This window comes from Tubulanus polymorphus, chromosome 2 (genome assembly GCF_964204645.1).
Source record: "Tubulanus polymorphus chromosome 2, tnTubPoly1.2, whole genome shotgun sequence".
In the NCBI taxonomy this organism is placed as follows: domain Eukaryota; kingdom Metazoa; phylum Nemertea; class Palaeonemertea; order Tubulaniformes; family Tubulanidae; genus Tubulanus; species Tubulanus polymorphus.
Window position 1 is genome coordinate 6,416,800 of NC_134026.1, and position 14,518 is coordinate 6,431,317.

The 14,518-nt window shown below is 34.8% G+C and overlaps 2 protein-coding genes across 3 annotated transcripts; one reads left to right on the forward strand and one right to left on the reverse strand.

Moving 5' to 3' along the window:
- Positions 1-7,397: 7,397 nt before the first annotated feature.
- LOC141900297 (mitochondrial import inner membrane translocase subunit Tim29-like) lies at positions 7,398-8,245 on the reverse strand. Its single transcript, XM_074787117.1, has 2 exons — positions 8,130-8,245; positions 7,398-7,945 (listed from the first exon to the last, which is right to left on the reverse strand). The coding sequence occupies exons 1-2, from the start codon at positions 8,227-8,229 to the stop codon at positions 7,473-7,475; spliced, it is 573 nt and encodes a 190-aa protein (XP_074643218.1). The 5' UTR covers positions 8,230-8,245; the 3' UTR covers positions 7,398-7,472.
- A 63-nt stretch (positions 8,246-8,308) lies between these two features.
- Positions 8,309-14,306, forward strand: LOC141899479 (putative RNA-binding protein EEED8.10). 2 transcript variants are annotated; one of them, XM_074785828.1, is made up of 20 exons: positions 8,309-8,904; positions 9,121-9,215; positions 9,446-9,529; positions 9,706-9,941; positions 10,170-10,256; positions 10,341-10,448; positions 10,540-10,637; positions 10,805-10,845; positions 10,926-11,001; positions 11,087-11,143; positions 11,235-11,345; positions 11,427-11,472; positions 11,559-11,602; positions 12,036-12,115; positions 12,195-12,300; positions 12,644-12,731; positions 12,923-13,066; positions 13,391-13,504; positions 13,607-13,693; positions 14,070-14,306. In XM_074785828.1, exons 1-20 carry the CDS (start codon positions 8,572-8,574, stop codon positions 14,237-14,239), a joined length of 2,205 nt encoding a protein of 734 aa, XP_074641929.1. In that variant the 5' UTR covers positions 8,309-8,571; the 3' UTR covers positions 14,240-14,306. The 2 variants fall into 2 exon arrangements, with proteins under 2 accessions (XP_074641929.1, XP_074641930.1); XM_074785829.1 differs by having other exon boundaries at positions 13,610-13,693.
- The last annotated feature ends 212 nt before the right edge of the window (positions 14,307-14,518 follow it).

Genomic DNA, 14,518 nt, shown 5'->3' on the forward strand with positions numbered 1-14,518 from the left:
CGTATTACCAATTAGATATCTACAATTAAGGTAAATTCAATTGTTATGTGAAAATATTTTTAATTCAGGTCCATGGACATTTAAAGCTGATACATGTGTATCTGAGCACATTTATTTATCTGTATCTAAATTGAACCTATTGTGTCTTCATACAGCTGTATTAGATTTGATACATATTGCCAAAATCATTAAACGCAGATTTACTTCCGATCGAAGGGAGATAAAACAAATCTGTGCAAAATACATTCCTGAATTTGGAAGGGGGAATATTTCAATTTCACTGTGTATGTCAGATTGAGAGCCTTATTCTGACAGGATATCCTAACCTTAAGTCTTATTCCTCTTGCTAATAGCTCTCTTTTACTAACCCCTCTCCTTCAATCTATATTCCAGCATCATGACTCGCACCGCACCAGGGAGGTCCAGTCATAACAAGGTCTTTCTGTCCTTACACACAGTGAAAGGGAAATAAAGATTACGGAAAATAGCAATTCAACTAAGGGAATTTCTAATTTACCACTAAAAATGTGCTTTTATCTGAAGTTGAATTCAAATAGTGATGAATTCAACTGACAATTAAAATGAAGCTAGTATGATTACTAATTAACGGATTGCGTTAGATGTCTAGAAGATTAATTAAGATCAATTCAATATAATGAATATAAGCGAAAATTATTCAAAAAATAGCGTAGTGGATGAGACGACTGTATCGTGCAGTGTCGTGTCGTGTCTAACTGGGCCACATGTGTGTGGGATCTGTTGAATCAGTTAGGTTTTAGGGAATTCTGGGTTCGTCAAACTAGATATCGAAAGCTCTGATGCAAAATTAGCAGTTTGAAATAGTGATCAATCCAAATTTGTACCGGATCTGAAATTCTTCTCGTGTAGAAATTTCAAGCCCCGTATAACATATTGTCCGAGATGATTTAAATCATAGAGGACATTAGTTGACTGATTAGGTATGTACGATGAAGATTAATTCAGTATCTTCATCAAAGTGCTCAAATCCAAACCATAGGGGTTGATAAGACAATTGTATAATTTAATATTGGTTGATATCAAAAGAATACAGGACGTGTAACTCTGGCTCTTGTGCGAAGGATTTTGAATCTTTAAAAAGACTTTGCTGAATTCTGGATTTATCAAGGTGTGGGAATGATTCAAAGTTTATTATGTCTAAATCTCGATGAATTGAAATAGGCAGATAAAAAGTTTACCTTGTTATATAGATATCCAAAATCATGCTGTATTAAAATAGGCAGAAAAAAAGTTAACCTTGTAATTTAGATATCCATAATCTAGATGTTTTGAAATAGGCAGAAAAAAAGTTAACCTTGTAATATAGATATCCAAAATCTAGATGTTTTGAAATAAGCAGAAAAAAAGTTAACCTTGTAATATAGATATCCAAAATCTAGATGTATTCAAATAGGCAGAACAAAAGTTAACCTTGTAATATAGATATCCAAAATCTTGATGTAATAAATCAGGCAGGAAAAAAAAATTAACCTTGTAATATAGATATCCAAAATCTAGATGTTCTGAAATAGGCAGAAAAAAAGTTAACCTTGTAATATAGATATCCAAAATCTCGATGTAATAAATTAGGCAGAAACAAGAAAATTAATTTTAGAAAATTATTTGACGCCTGCGAAAAAAATGTAGAATTTCTGGGCTAAGCTAATGTGGAATTGTAAATTTGAAATCGAAGTTTTAATAAATTTGGGGAATGATGAGATTTGGCGATTGGGTAGATGATACAGCTCTTCGACTCTAGTAGTGGTTTAAATTTTTTTATTGAAAATTCTCAATAATTGATTGCGAACTTGCGACCGACTTCATTTACTTATGCCTCTAAGCTGGTCTGCAACTTCATTGCCTCCATGGTTGAAGAACGAGCTCTTCTGATGTCTGCTTCATCATGACTTCGAGCATATCGTGTGGCCTAGCCAGCCAGCCGGCCCGGTCCCCGGGCCCGGGCGACGGGTTTGGCTGTCACTCGATATCCTAGAGTCTTGAGTCTGGGTGGGTTGAAGTAGACATTGTCATTTAAAATAACATGCTTATGTTGTTCTGTATGAATTACCCGTGTGTCATGTATGTTGTATTGATTTATTTTAAAATTTGTATTTATTGAATTTGGGAATTTTATCCCGGAATTTCAATGTAATACGGATCAATAAAGAATTGAATTGAATTGTCACCTAATACACATGCCATCAGAGGACGCGGAGCCGTATATGACAGCTATGCTATTATAAATTGCTAATCTCACGAAACCTGCATACTCCTAATATCAAACATATTTTCTAAAACGTTTGAATATTGAAATTATGTGTTTACACATTTTCATTTTGACCGCTTGTAGCCGCTGATGAAATTCACGCCGGCCCTACACACATCGTAGATAGCTTCGTCATTCCACCGGCATGCCCACGTCAGGATCTGACTTTTATATCAGACTTCGAAATCGTGTATACATCCGCAATTTAACCGAATAATCCGATTTACTTATCATTTCTATTTATGCCTGCAGCTTCTGATATAATCATACATCCTTTACTATTACAATACGTCTTCTAATGATATTCAATGCAATATAACATTTCTACGTTCAAATATAGGTCATTATATAATCACAGGAAGCCATTCTACATCTATGTCAATAATATTTTGCCAGATAGCTGGTTTGTGTACACATAGACCTGTGACGTTTTGCACATCGATTTACGGCTGTCGTTTGTAAAATGACGCTGAATGGTTAACATTGTTTAGGTTTCATAATGGTAACGTTTTATAAGGCGTCAAAAAAAGTTAACCTTGTAATATAGATATCCAAAATCTCGATTTATTAAGATAGACAGAAAAAAAAATTAACCTTGTTATATAGTATCCAAAATCTCGATGTAATAGAATAGGCAGAAAAAAAATTGACCTTGTAATATAGATATCCAAAATCGAGATGTATAAAAATAGGCAGAAAAAAAAGTTTACCTTGTTATATAGATATCCAAAATCTAGATGTATAGAAATTGGTAGAAAAAAAAATTAACCTTGTAATATAGATATCCGAAATCTCGAATTTTTGAAATATGCAGAAAAAAAGTTAACCTTGTAATATAGATATCCAAAATCTTGATGTATTGAAATAGGCAGAAAAAAAAATTAACCTTGTAATATAGATATCCAAAATCTCGATATTAAAATAGGCAGAGAAATTTCCAATTATGTGCTTGGATTTAAAGAAAAAAAATTCTGTAAACTCGACCGCCGATCACACAACTATATCTGTACTTCGATTTCCGATTAAAAAAAAAACGCCTGTTTCGCTCGAGGCAGGTGTGGTAGGATTGTAAGGGAAACCAACTCAAACAAGAGCTTGAGGTCGACAAATCATCAGAAATCTGCCGATTAGAGAACAGCGCACAGAAGGGGCCGATTCGAATGAAACTCAAGACCAACCAACTTCGCCGATAATGAACACAGTAATCATAGAAGGTACAACTTGAATTGAACTCATCAAATACCACGGACGAGTCCAACGAATTTAACTCATGAACCAACGAAGACAATCCTAGCCGATACTCAGCGATCTTGAAGGTCAGTTGATTCACATGGAAATTATTATGATTAATGTTATATGAAATATTGTCTCAATACAGGATATTTTCTTTAACTCTTTTCAGCTGAATCAAATCTATGAGAAAAAGCCCATACTAAGATCAACTAACCATCTAGAATCTACTGATTAAAACAGTCAGCAGAATGAATCCAACTTGAATTTAACTGCAGCATCTGTTTATCGCTCAATGATGGATTTCTTCTACAATTGGTTGAGCAGAGACATTGCGTGTCTTATTACAATTATTCAGGAGCAGCAGAGACAATGTGTATATTATGAACACTTATTCAGGAGCAGCAGCGACATTGCGTATCTTATAAACACTTATTCAGGAGCAGCAGAGACAATGCGTATCTTATAAACACTTATTCAGGAGCAGCACAGACAATACGTATATTATGAACACTTATTCAGGAGCAGCAGAGACTTGCGTATCTTATAAACACTTATTCAGGAGCAGCGCAGACAATGCGTATATTATGAACACTAATTCAGCAGCAGCAGAGACAATGCGTGTCTTATAAACACTTATTCAGGAACAGCAGAGACAATGCGTATCTTATAAACACTTATTCAGGAGCAGCACAGAAAATGCGTATATTATGAACACTTATTCAGGAGCAGCAGAGACAATGCGTATCTTATAAACACTTATTCAGGAGCAGCAACAACAGTAAAATATGTGAAGTATTGATTTATTTTACGTATCACCTTTTTACAAATCAGTCTGATGTGTAACATGAGTTCAAAATGATCAAAAGGGAGAGCGTAGTCAGTTAAACAGTTGCAACTTTTAAACGCAATAAAGGATGTTGGAACGTTATTGGTTTGAACTCCTGAACTTGATTTTGATCGTTTTAATTTTGTTTATAGCTGTTTTAACTTCTTTCATTGTCATCCATATCATAAGGTTGAGTGGCTTTCATACTAATCGGGGTGTTTTATAATAAACTATTATTTAGGTGCAGCAGTGAATTTGTAGTACTTTTGAGTGAGCCCATAATTTCACCGATAAAAAATTCCTGATGATGTAGATTGTAATAAATAGTACAAAATACATAGAACATGATTAAGAAAAATACATAAAAAACAATTAAAAGAATACATAACAAAAAAACAAATTAAATTATAATAAAAATAAACAAAACCAACAAACAATTAGTAAAAACTCTATATAGGGCCTTCATCATCAGGCATTTTTTCTAATCAACTTAATCCAATTATTAAAGGTTCTTCTTTCAAAGAACAACCTTCTCCGTGTTTCCCAACCTCTTGAGATCCTTTCTGTTGTTGTTTTAAGCATTCTATCGGCTCAGTAATAAACAAAACAAATAACCATAAACCTTAACTAAATCAAACACGCTAAAGAATATCTGTTTCGACAGAATGCTTCAAATAACTGATGAAAGATCATGCGTCCATTTACCTATATATCACACCCTATCAATGCTGTTACTGTTAACTGTTTTAGGGATAATATCTGGGAGATACATTTTACTCTTTTTAAGAAAGAATTTTAAACAGCTATAAACGTGATTAGTTATCGATAGTAAAATTATTGTCATGTTTTCCCTGAAATAACGTTGTATTAAATGAGCGAACTGATAATGTTTTAAAATCTCGGGCAAAGTTAGATAAGTCTAGTTATCTTGTAAAACTAGTTTCTTGGAAAATAATTTTAATTTTAATGAAAATAAAGATTGATTAGCTAATCTCAAGCTTTCCAGAGTTAATCTTTAGGTTTTATCTCTGATTTTAATGCTTTTATGTTGAACTGTTTTTTTTTTTCAAATACAGTTCACCCATTGGTTAACGAAGAACTGATAATTCCTCGAATACAAAGCAAAGTTTGCAAATTTCAGTTTTCTTGTAAAAATAATGTTAATGAAATGAAATTAGAGATTGATTATTTGAATGAATTTGTGGTTTTATGTCCAGCTTTAATGTTTATATGCTGGAGATATGTTTTGCAGTTTTTTGTATAAACAGAAATCTTTCTTACATTGTCATTTGCTGAATAGTTGATATGATAGAATGCTTCATATTTCATGAAATAATCAAGTATCACTTATGCCCGGTGACATCATGAAATGTCAAATTAATAGTCTTAGACATTCAGACTAGTCCCAATTGTCGGTGTTTTATGGATCAAATTACATAACATTTTATTACAATTTTTTGTGTAATTTTGTTATTTTCCTATTGATTCAAATTGTATGAATCTTGACAGTTGCAGTGGAAATTTGAATAAAAACCTTGAAATATCTTGCATGATATGTGATATTAAAAGCTAGTAATTTTATTACTGAATAATCTTAGTCATTATTATAAGGCTAAAAATGATGCCTTGTTTTTCCTGATCGGTCGGGTCATTTCATAAATCAATGAAATTTGTAATCAGTTAATTTCAATCTGCCGGGTCAAATTTCAAAGAGTAAAAATGTAAATCAGATTGATTCATTAAATCTGATTAAATTAATTAATTATTAATTAATATAATTATTATATATATTATTATTTAATTATTATTATTAATTAATTAATTATTTAATTTAATTTTAATTTGGCCAGGTTTATCTCTGGTTTTAGTGCGGGGAGCCATGGACTCGAGAGTCCATGGTTGTGGACCATAGACGTTTCTGTTTTAGAGTCTATGGTTGGATCATGGATGTATAAACTCTAGTTTATAAGTTTATACGTCCGTTTTTGAAATACAGTCCACGTGTTTGAGGAGCTTACGTTATAATTCCTCGAGCACAAACCTGGCATTTTGTAAAATTGCTGTACACTGTATGAGAATAAATATGATTGAAATTCTTTATCTGTTGAGCTACTCTGAACTTGTTAGTTCACCAGTCAGTGGTTTTTGTTATCTTGCAATCCACCTCTTTTTTCAACCCAATATTCCCACCAACATTGTGCGGAGACGAGGATATCCGGAAAACATGATAATTGAATATTGGCAATACAGCTTACCACTTCCACCCGGACACACTAACACTTGTTGACCGGTTAGAAGCGAGTGTTGAGCTGCCGAAGAGTAATCACGAAATTAGCAATCATTTTGATTGTCACTATAGCCATCAGGGGCGAATCCAGACTGTATTGCCCAATACATTGTTTGTACGGTCTAAAATTTAAGTGCCCTTCGGCAATATTTTGCTTATTCATCGCTTATTCGATGAGACGCCATTTTAACCCGGAAGTATCTCGTTTTTATATAAGCAAATCGCTTTGGATTTACAAATCCACCTGTCTCGCTGATTTGATAAATCGATTTGCAGTTGGATATACGCGTGGATTAGTAACCAGTGCTGGGAGACTTGATTCTTTTCCGCCATCTTTACTCTCCATGTAAATCTACTCAAATCAGTTTGACAAATCAAGCAAATCGCCCCACTAGCAATTTGCTTGATTTATCAAATCGATTTGAGTAATCATTTTAATAAATGCATTGATTAGCTGAATCGATTTGATAAATCAAGTAGATAAATGCGCAGAATTTACTTTGGTAAATTGATTTGACAAATCAACATCTAGATAAAAACTGAAGGTATAGACCGGCAACCAGTCTACCGGTAACCGATCTAACCAGTAACCAGTCTACATTTATTTTCTCTTGCGGGCGAGGTTCGAATCCCACAATATCTCATTACAACCTATCATATCCAAGGAGCCACTGTTGAATTATATTGAATAAACTTATCACGAATTATTCAATGTGTATTTGAAATAAACAAATTATAAAACAATCACTTTTTGCTAATTTTCCGACATTTATTATACACTATTTTAACACTTTTTTCGCACAGTTTTCAGAAATCTATTTCCCGGCATTATCCGTCGACGGTCATTCGTTTGGATTGATATCGAAATCTTTCATCGTTTCGTGCAACCAAATCCATCGTCCGAATATTCCGACATCGATCACCGAATCTTTATAATCGAGCCATTTACGTTTCAGGGGTTCGCAGCGAGCCTCGTATAGATCGACGTGCTTCGAGTGATCCGCGTGATAAATCACCGAAGCGACGCCCAAATTGAACCGGCGAATTTTCTCGTGGTCGTACAGTCTAAGAGCGTTTTGCGCGAATTCGTCCGACTTGGGATTTCGAATCGGTTCGCCGATTAGTAATAACTCGAGTTTGTTGCGGAGTAAACCGTCTCTGAAACTCTGTTCGTCCGGGTTCGTTTTGATGAGCGTCACGAGTCCCGCGACCCCGGTCAGGTAGCAGGCCGTCTTAAACGGGTTCCCGCGCATGTCGTCTTTACATTCGATAGCCACCATTTTGTAATCGTTATACATCGTGTACAGATAATCGTCTAAAAGAAATTTCAGAAAATTTTTAAGCCGACATTTTAGTGTGATCAATAAAACGAGAAATTTATATTAGAGTTGAATCGAATAAAGTATTGAATTGAATTAGTTACTAAAATCCAGATATCGGTTCCAATTTACGCAAGAATCATTAAATTCATTTTAAAGAAATATAGATCGATAACTTACACATCTTCTCAATGCGACCTCCTTTGTATTTTTCGGGTAATTCGAACTTTTTCAGGCGAAATTTGGAAAACAATCTCGACGTCCGACTGGAGGCTGCCATCTTGGATTATTTTCAGATCGCGCGATTCGTGATCCAAATGTGGCGTTTCAAATTCAATTAAATTTATTGTGGCCTACCCTATCCCATTCTTTATTGATGATATCTGCATCCTTGTAGAGGTTGTATGATGATAGAATGGTATTTTTTGTTAGAACAATTAACACTGATTCATTGTCATTGAAATGAACTGACTGATAGACAGTCTGAGTCAGTCAAGAAGGGTTATTTACAATTTTCGTACTGTCAGTCAGTGTCGTCACTGTCCTGTCAGCCAGCTGCATCAATCACTATTATCACCAGTCAACCAGCCTGCTGCACAGCTACCAGTCTAGTCTACTTGAAATGGAAAAGTTGCGTGATCTGAATAATTCTCATCAATCTGATGCTGGACTGAATTCATTATGTGACGCTATGCAAGAATTAACGGCAGCAGCTGCAGCACCATCAGCAGCAGCAGCAGCAATTAATACATCATGCATCAATCAGCAGCAGCGAAGTGATGACGCAATGTTGTGGAATGCTGAAGTGTTAGATATAGAAATACAATGTACGAAGTGTCAAAGAACAGTACTGAGTTCGTCGAACCAGCCGTGCCTCTGTGAGGATCGCAATATCTATGACATCGAACAATTAGATAATAATCCGAAAATATTTGTAGGAAATGTTAGTTTTAAGGTCAGTGCATCGATAATCGATAACAACTTGATTTCTTAAAAAACTCCTTTTGAAAGACGCAGACGCTTCCTGGGAACGAAATTCTCTCTTTAAAAGCTCCTTTAAAACTTCTGAGCCCTAATATCAGGGAATGACTGATCTGTATGGACCCTTCACAAATCTTGATTAAATCTTGATTTCTTAAAATCTGATTTTATTGCTGAATTGTTGTTACAGGCGTCGTGGCACGAACTAGCTGATTTCTTCAGTCGTTACGGAAAAGTTGTTCACACTTACATCGTTAAAGATCACAGAACTCATAAACCACGAGGGTAAAATCAATGATTCTTTTATTTATTGATATTGTGGAGAACAGTTGCACAGTCATGGCTTAGATTTAAGGTCAGTCAGTCTTAGACTAAGAGCGGCGGACCAATCTACCAACTTAAGACCAGTCTCAAGATCTAAGACCACTTTTCAACTTAAGTCACGACTGTGCAATATATCCCTGGTTATGATTCCATTCTTGAAAGTTATTGAGACTTCAAATTTCGTTTTTCAGAATTGCATTTGTAACGTTTCAATCAAGCGAAGGCGCCCTGAAAGCATTGACGGCGCCTGCAGACGAACTTTACTTCCAGCATAGGTAAATCAATAATTCATTGATAAACCAATCAAAATTAGTCGAATTACATCCTCTTAATTAAAGATGAGGCTTCAGAGGAATGTCAAAATTCATCAAATATCTTATGCTAGTCTCATATGACCATAGACCTGAGTCTATGGTCATATTCTTGTCTTTATGTACCTTTTTGTTTTCAGGCATTTAAGAGTTCATCACGCTGAACAGAAACGAAGAGATATCACAAACAAAGTGAAACTACCGGAGATCAATCACTTTGATGCTCCTGCTCCGGCTGCTGTATCTGCTGCTGCTGATCCGGGTGTATCCGATCAACCAGATGCCACTGGTTTACAAATCACCGATTTAAACGCTGATGATTTGCTAATTATATTCTCATATTTGACTCCACGGGAAAGAATTCTTATTGAAAGAGGTAAAAATACAGTAAATATGAGTGAAAATGGAGTAAACATGAGATATCTCAAAAACAAAATACTGATACGGACAGTGGACACTTGTTATAACGCACTCTGTATCAGATAACAAACTGAGATGTTTGTTCCATGTTAGGGTCACTAAGTTGAACTCTAGAGTCAAAAATCTCAATGAAAATGTGGAACTTGCTCTTACTCGACAGAAATATTAAAAGATGTTTTTGCAGTTTGTAGATTGTGGAGGTCTCTATCGTTGCAATCCTGGTCATCATTTAATGAATTATCGTTACAAGGTTTGAACCCTCGGTTCGGCGGTGTGTATCAGTTCACTTAATATGGTTTTTTATGCTAGTGCATCGCGTATGTTTAAATACTACTATCGGTTATTACTTGAACAGGTTTTACTGACAGACAATTCAAGCAGATTCTTCTCAGAACGAACAATTTGAGGAAACTGGATGTGACTGGTTCTTCAATGTTATCCGATCACGCTTTAACATTAATTGGTAAGTATTCATTCAGCTGTAGTGATGATGCATATATTGATAATGATTTTAATAAATTTCGGTTTATGGTTCGTTATTGTACGTTTTATAGGTGATCACTGCTCAAATCTAACTCATTTGAATATATCAGGCCTTCATGCAACGAATACTTCCATTAAAGTACTTTCAGAAAAATGCAGCAAATTAGAGGTAAGACATCAGCAGCATAACACACTCCCAAAAACTGATCGTTCACACTTGTGAATGTCTGAAAATTCCAGTCTGCAGATTGATGCCTACATCAATTTATGATATTCACTAATCAATACAGCAAATTTTTTCTCCTAAAGTTCAAACGCATTTTGGTCTTGTTTCAGTCGATAATAATGAGAAGATGTTATGATGTTAGTGAAAAAGGGTAAGAATTCTTCAATGGAGAATCCACTTGTTACATATACACATATGTATAATGCTGTGTTATATTCGTGCTATTTTTAGTTTGTGGTGGCTTTTTAAAAACTGTCAAGATCTTCGTAGTTTGAATTTGGAAGACAACATGAGGATAACAGGACAGGTGAATTTATTATACTGCTAGAATTGCTGAAAATATAGTTGGAACTGTCAAACGTTTTAAAAACGGTTTGTTTGGATTATTTTAGTGTCTTCATATGGCCGGGCCTTGCCTCGAACAAATTGTCCTCGATTCCTGCGGAAAGGTACTCAATTTTCAAAATAGTTTCTACATCTAAACCTCGAGCAGGAACAAGAATTTTTAACAAAGTAGTTGGTTTTGATTGAATATTTTAGCTGCAAACAGTCGCCATACAAAAACTGGCCGAAAAGTGTCCGAATTTAAAACATCTTTCTATAAATGATTGTATGAAACTCATGGATGAAGCATTTGATTATATCGAACAGGTAATTTACAATAGACAAATGACTACTTTCATCGAAAAACATCAACGTTTTGCAAATTTCTCATTTCGCTTTTTCTTTCAGATGCAAAATTTGCAAGTCCTGAAGATCGGAGGCTTTTTCCATGAAAGTCAGTTTTATCCTTATTCAGTCATTTAATGAAGTGAATCTAAATTTGCGATTTGTATACAATTTTTTATGTGATTTATTTTACAGTCACAACTACTGGTCTAAGGAAAGTCGGCTCGCTTAAAAACCTTGTAGGTACAATGCAGTATACTCCGCCAAAAGGATTATTCGACTTGACAGTATTTGAGTTAAGAGGTGTCTACTGTACTTAATCACTAAAATCCTGTGGATACCAGTTATTTCAAAGTGTTCAGTTATTTGTATGACTTTGAAGTGAAGAAATAGGATTCCTACACAATTATGTATTAGTGAAACTACAATTATGTATTAGTGTCTCCAAAGGTCATTTGGCAGTAGAGCTTTTAAGCTCAGTGCTCCAGCTATGGAATGTTTTACTCTCCAGTATTCGAGAGTCCTCATTTGTCGATGCTTTTAAATGAAATCTTAAAACGTATCTTTTAGGAAAGCTTGTACCTTCATATGTAAAATGCTGTGATTATTTTGTAGTCAAACGCTATATAAACGAGTAAATTGTTATTTTGTTTTATTGTGTGAACATTGTAGGACAGTCTCTACCTCACAAACAACAAGTCAGTAGATGATGCCGTTTTACGCTCAGTTGCTTTCAAACGCAATAATCTATGGTGAATATTTCCACTCATTTATTGATGAATTTGATATGAACGTCTATAATTACATGTTGAAATTTTCGATGTTTTCTAGTGTGTTAGATATAATGGGCTGTCATCAGAATATCACCGATGTAGGATTAGGTTATTTGTCTCATTGTCCTAATCTTCAATATCTGAATGTCAGTTACGTACAAAAGGTAAGTGGTAGTTGGGTAAATAAGAAGTAGAAAGTCTGATCAAGTCATTCATTAAGGATTAGATTTGTTTGCCTTGAGAACGATATCCAATTTGGCAGTTGAGTAGAATCCGCTTAATTTGGATCATTTTGGACCAACAGAATTCATCTGGTTTAGGGAAATCTTGATTAAAAGTAATTTTCATGCACCATTAATGAACAAATGGACAGAAAATATTGTCTGGAATAGACCAAAATCTGGATTAAGCGGGTTTGTACATGTATACACATCCCAAAATATTTCAATTAGGATCTGACTTGACCCGAGATTACTAAAGCTGTTTTGATGTCATTATGAATAATAGTTTTCAGATGGTAATTTATCTGCTATAGCTGTGAATGGAAATCTAAAACGATTGATTATAAGAGCTTGTCCTGAGATAACCCTTGAAAGTAAGTTGGTTGAATTATGCATTAAAACTCAGAAGAATTCAGATCCAGTTGCACCATTCTCGGTTGAATTTGAATCATCTTATAGAGTTAAAAGCAGTTCCTATTTTCAATGTTTTAAATGTAGAGTCACATTGTAATTGTTACCTGTGGATATCAATATTGCGTCATCATTAATTTTATGTTTCGTTCAGGTATAGCGGAGTTAGCAAAATGTTGTACAAAACTGGAAGAACTGGACATCAGTGGAAACAGTCAACTAAATAATAACACAATTGAATTACTGAGCACAGAATCATTGAAGCAAGGACGACCTCATCTATCGGTGATTGTAGGTGGTAAGTATTTGTCCGTCGAGAGGTTTTAACAGATTTTTTTATTCAAGACCCAGGGCCAGTTGTGCAGTCATGGCTTATATTTATGATTGACTAGTCTAACGCCATCGCGCTTCTAACAAATTCAGACTTAACACCGCTTTCGGACTTACATCACAACTGTGCAACTTTGGCTTTAGTTGCAGGGTTATGAGTTAAGATTTGGTGCTTGAGTTAGTTTATTATCAATTAATCGAAAATGAACTTAATTCAAATCTTGAATTGAATCTCAGAGCTGCTGTATTGGGTCCCGTTTGACTTTACGATCGATATTGGTATTGTTTTTAGGTACAGAAATCGATATAGAAAATACAGCATTTCACAGCAATATAACTGTTTGTCCGGTGAACTTATCGCGATCTTACCTCCGTCCAGATCGAGATCTCATGTTGATTTTAGGAGGTAAATTCACAAACTCTTCATGAAATTTCAGAATTTCATTGTTAAACGAGAAAAATTTTCCTATTCCTGAATCAACACGTAATGATATGGTGATTGTTTCAGAAGATGACGATGATTTTATAGATGAGAATGGACCACTGCCTCCAGCTATCGTTCAACAATTTGGAATACCTGCCGGTTTTGAAGATGGTAAATATGATGCACACTTTGTGCTATAGTTTCAGGTTGTTTGTTTAGTGCCTCTCTGTACCCATCTGGAACATGGGATACAACTAACCAGGGGGTGTACCTCCCTGTTGTAAAAATATGATCTTCAACCCATAGTTACTGGGGCGGATCTAGGGGAGCGTGGGGGTCGCGTTGCCCCCTTTTTCGGCCGCGTGACCTCGGAATTTTCTCCCCAAGAATATTGTTTAGAAAATGGTGTAGCTTGTTAGCACGTTTCATTCCTGATTTCAACACTCAGAATACACCTAAATACAATTTTTCAAAAATTTTTTCTTAATTTCATGGCTCCACCACAACACAATTCAAAATTATTGTAAGAATTGTTTTTATTTTCCAGAAATCGAAGAATTCGATGATTTTTGTATGGATGATTATCACGATGATGAATTTCTAAATTTTCCAGAAATCGAAGAATTCGATGATTTTTGTATGGATGATTATCACGATGATGAATTTCTATTTAATGATGATCCTCTCGAAGCGGAAAGATTTGAATTCATGTCATAGAGAGTGAGTGCTCGTGATCGAGTGTGTGCGTGTTAATACATGTCTCAAAATACTTTTTATAATCAGATGAATAAATGAATATATACTTGATACTTGAAAAAATCGTTTGGGTTTTGTAAATATCAGAATTTTGAAACGATCGACGGATTTATGGTCGTGGCAGTTGGATTCGAACGTATGGGTTAGTCTAGAGTTGATATGTGTAAGTTTGACCATTCAAAATAGGTATTTTCTGCCAGTAACTCGAAATGTAAAAGGATTGCAGTCTTCGTCATTTGC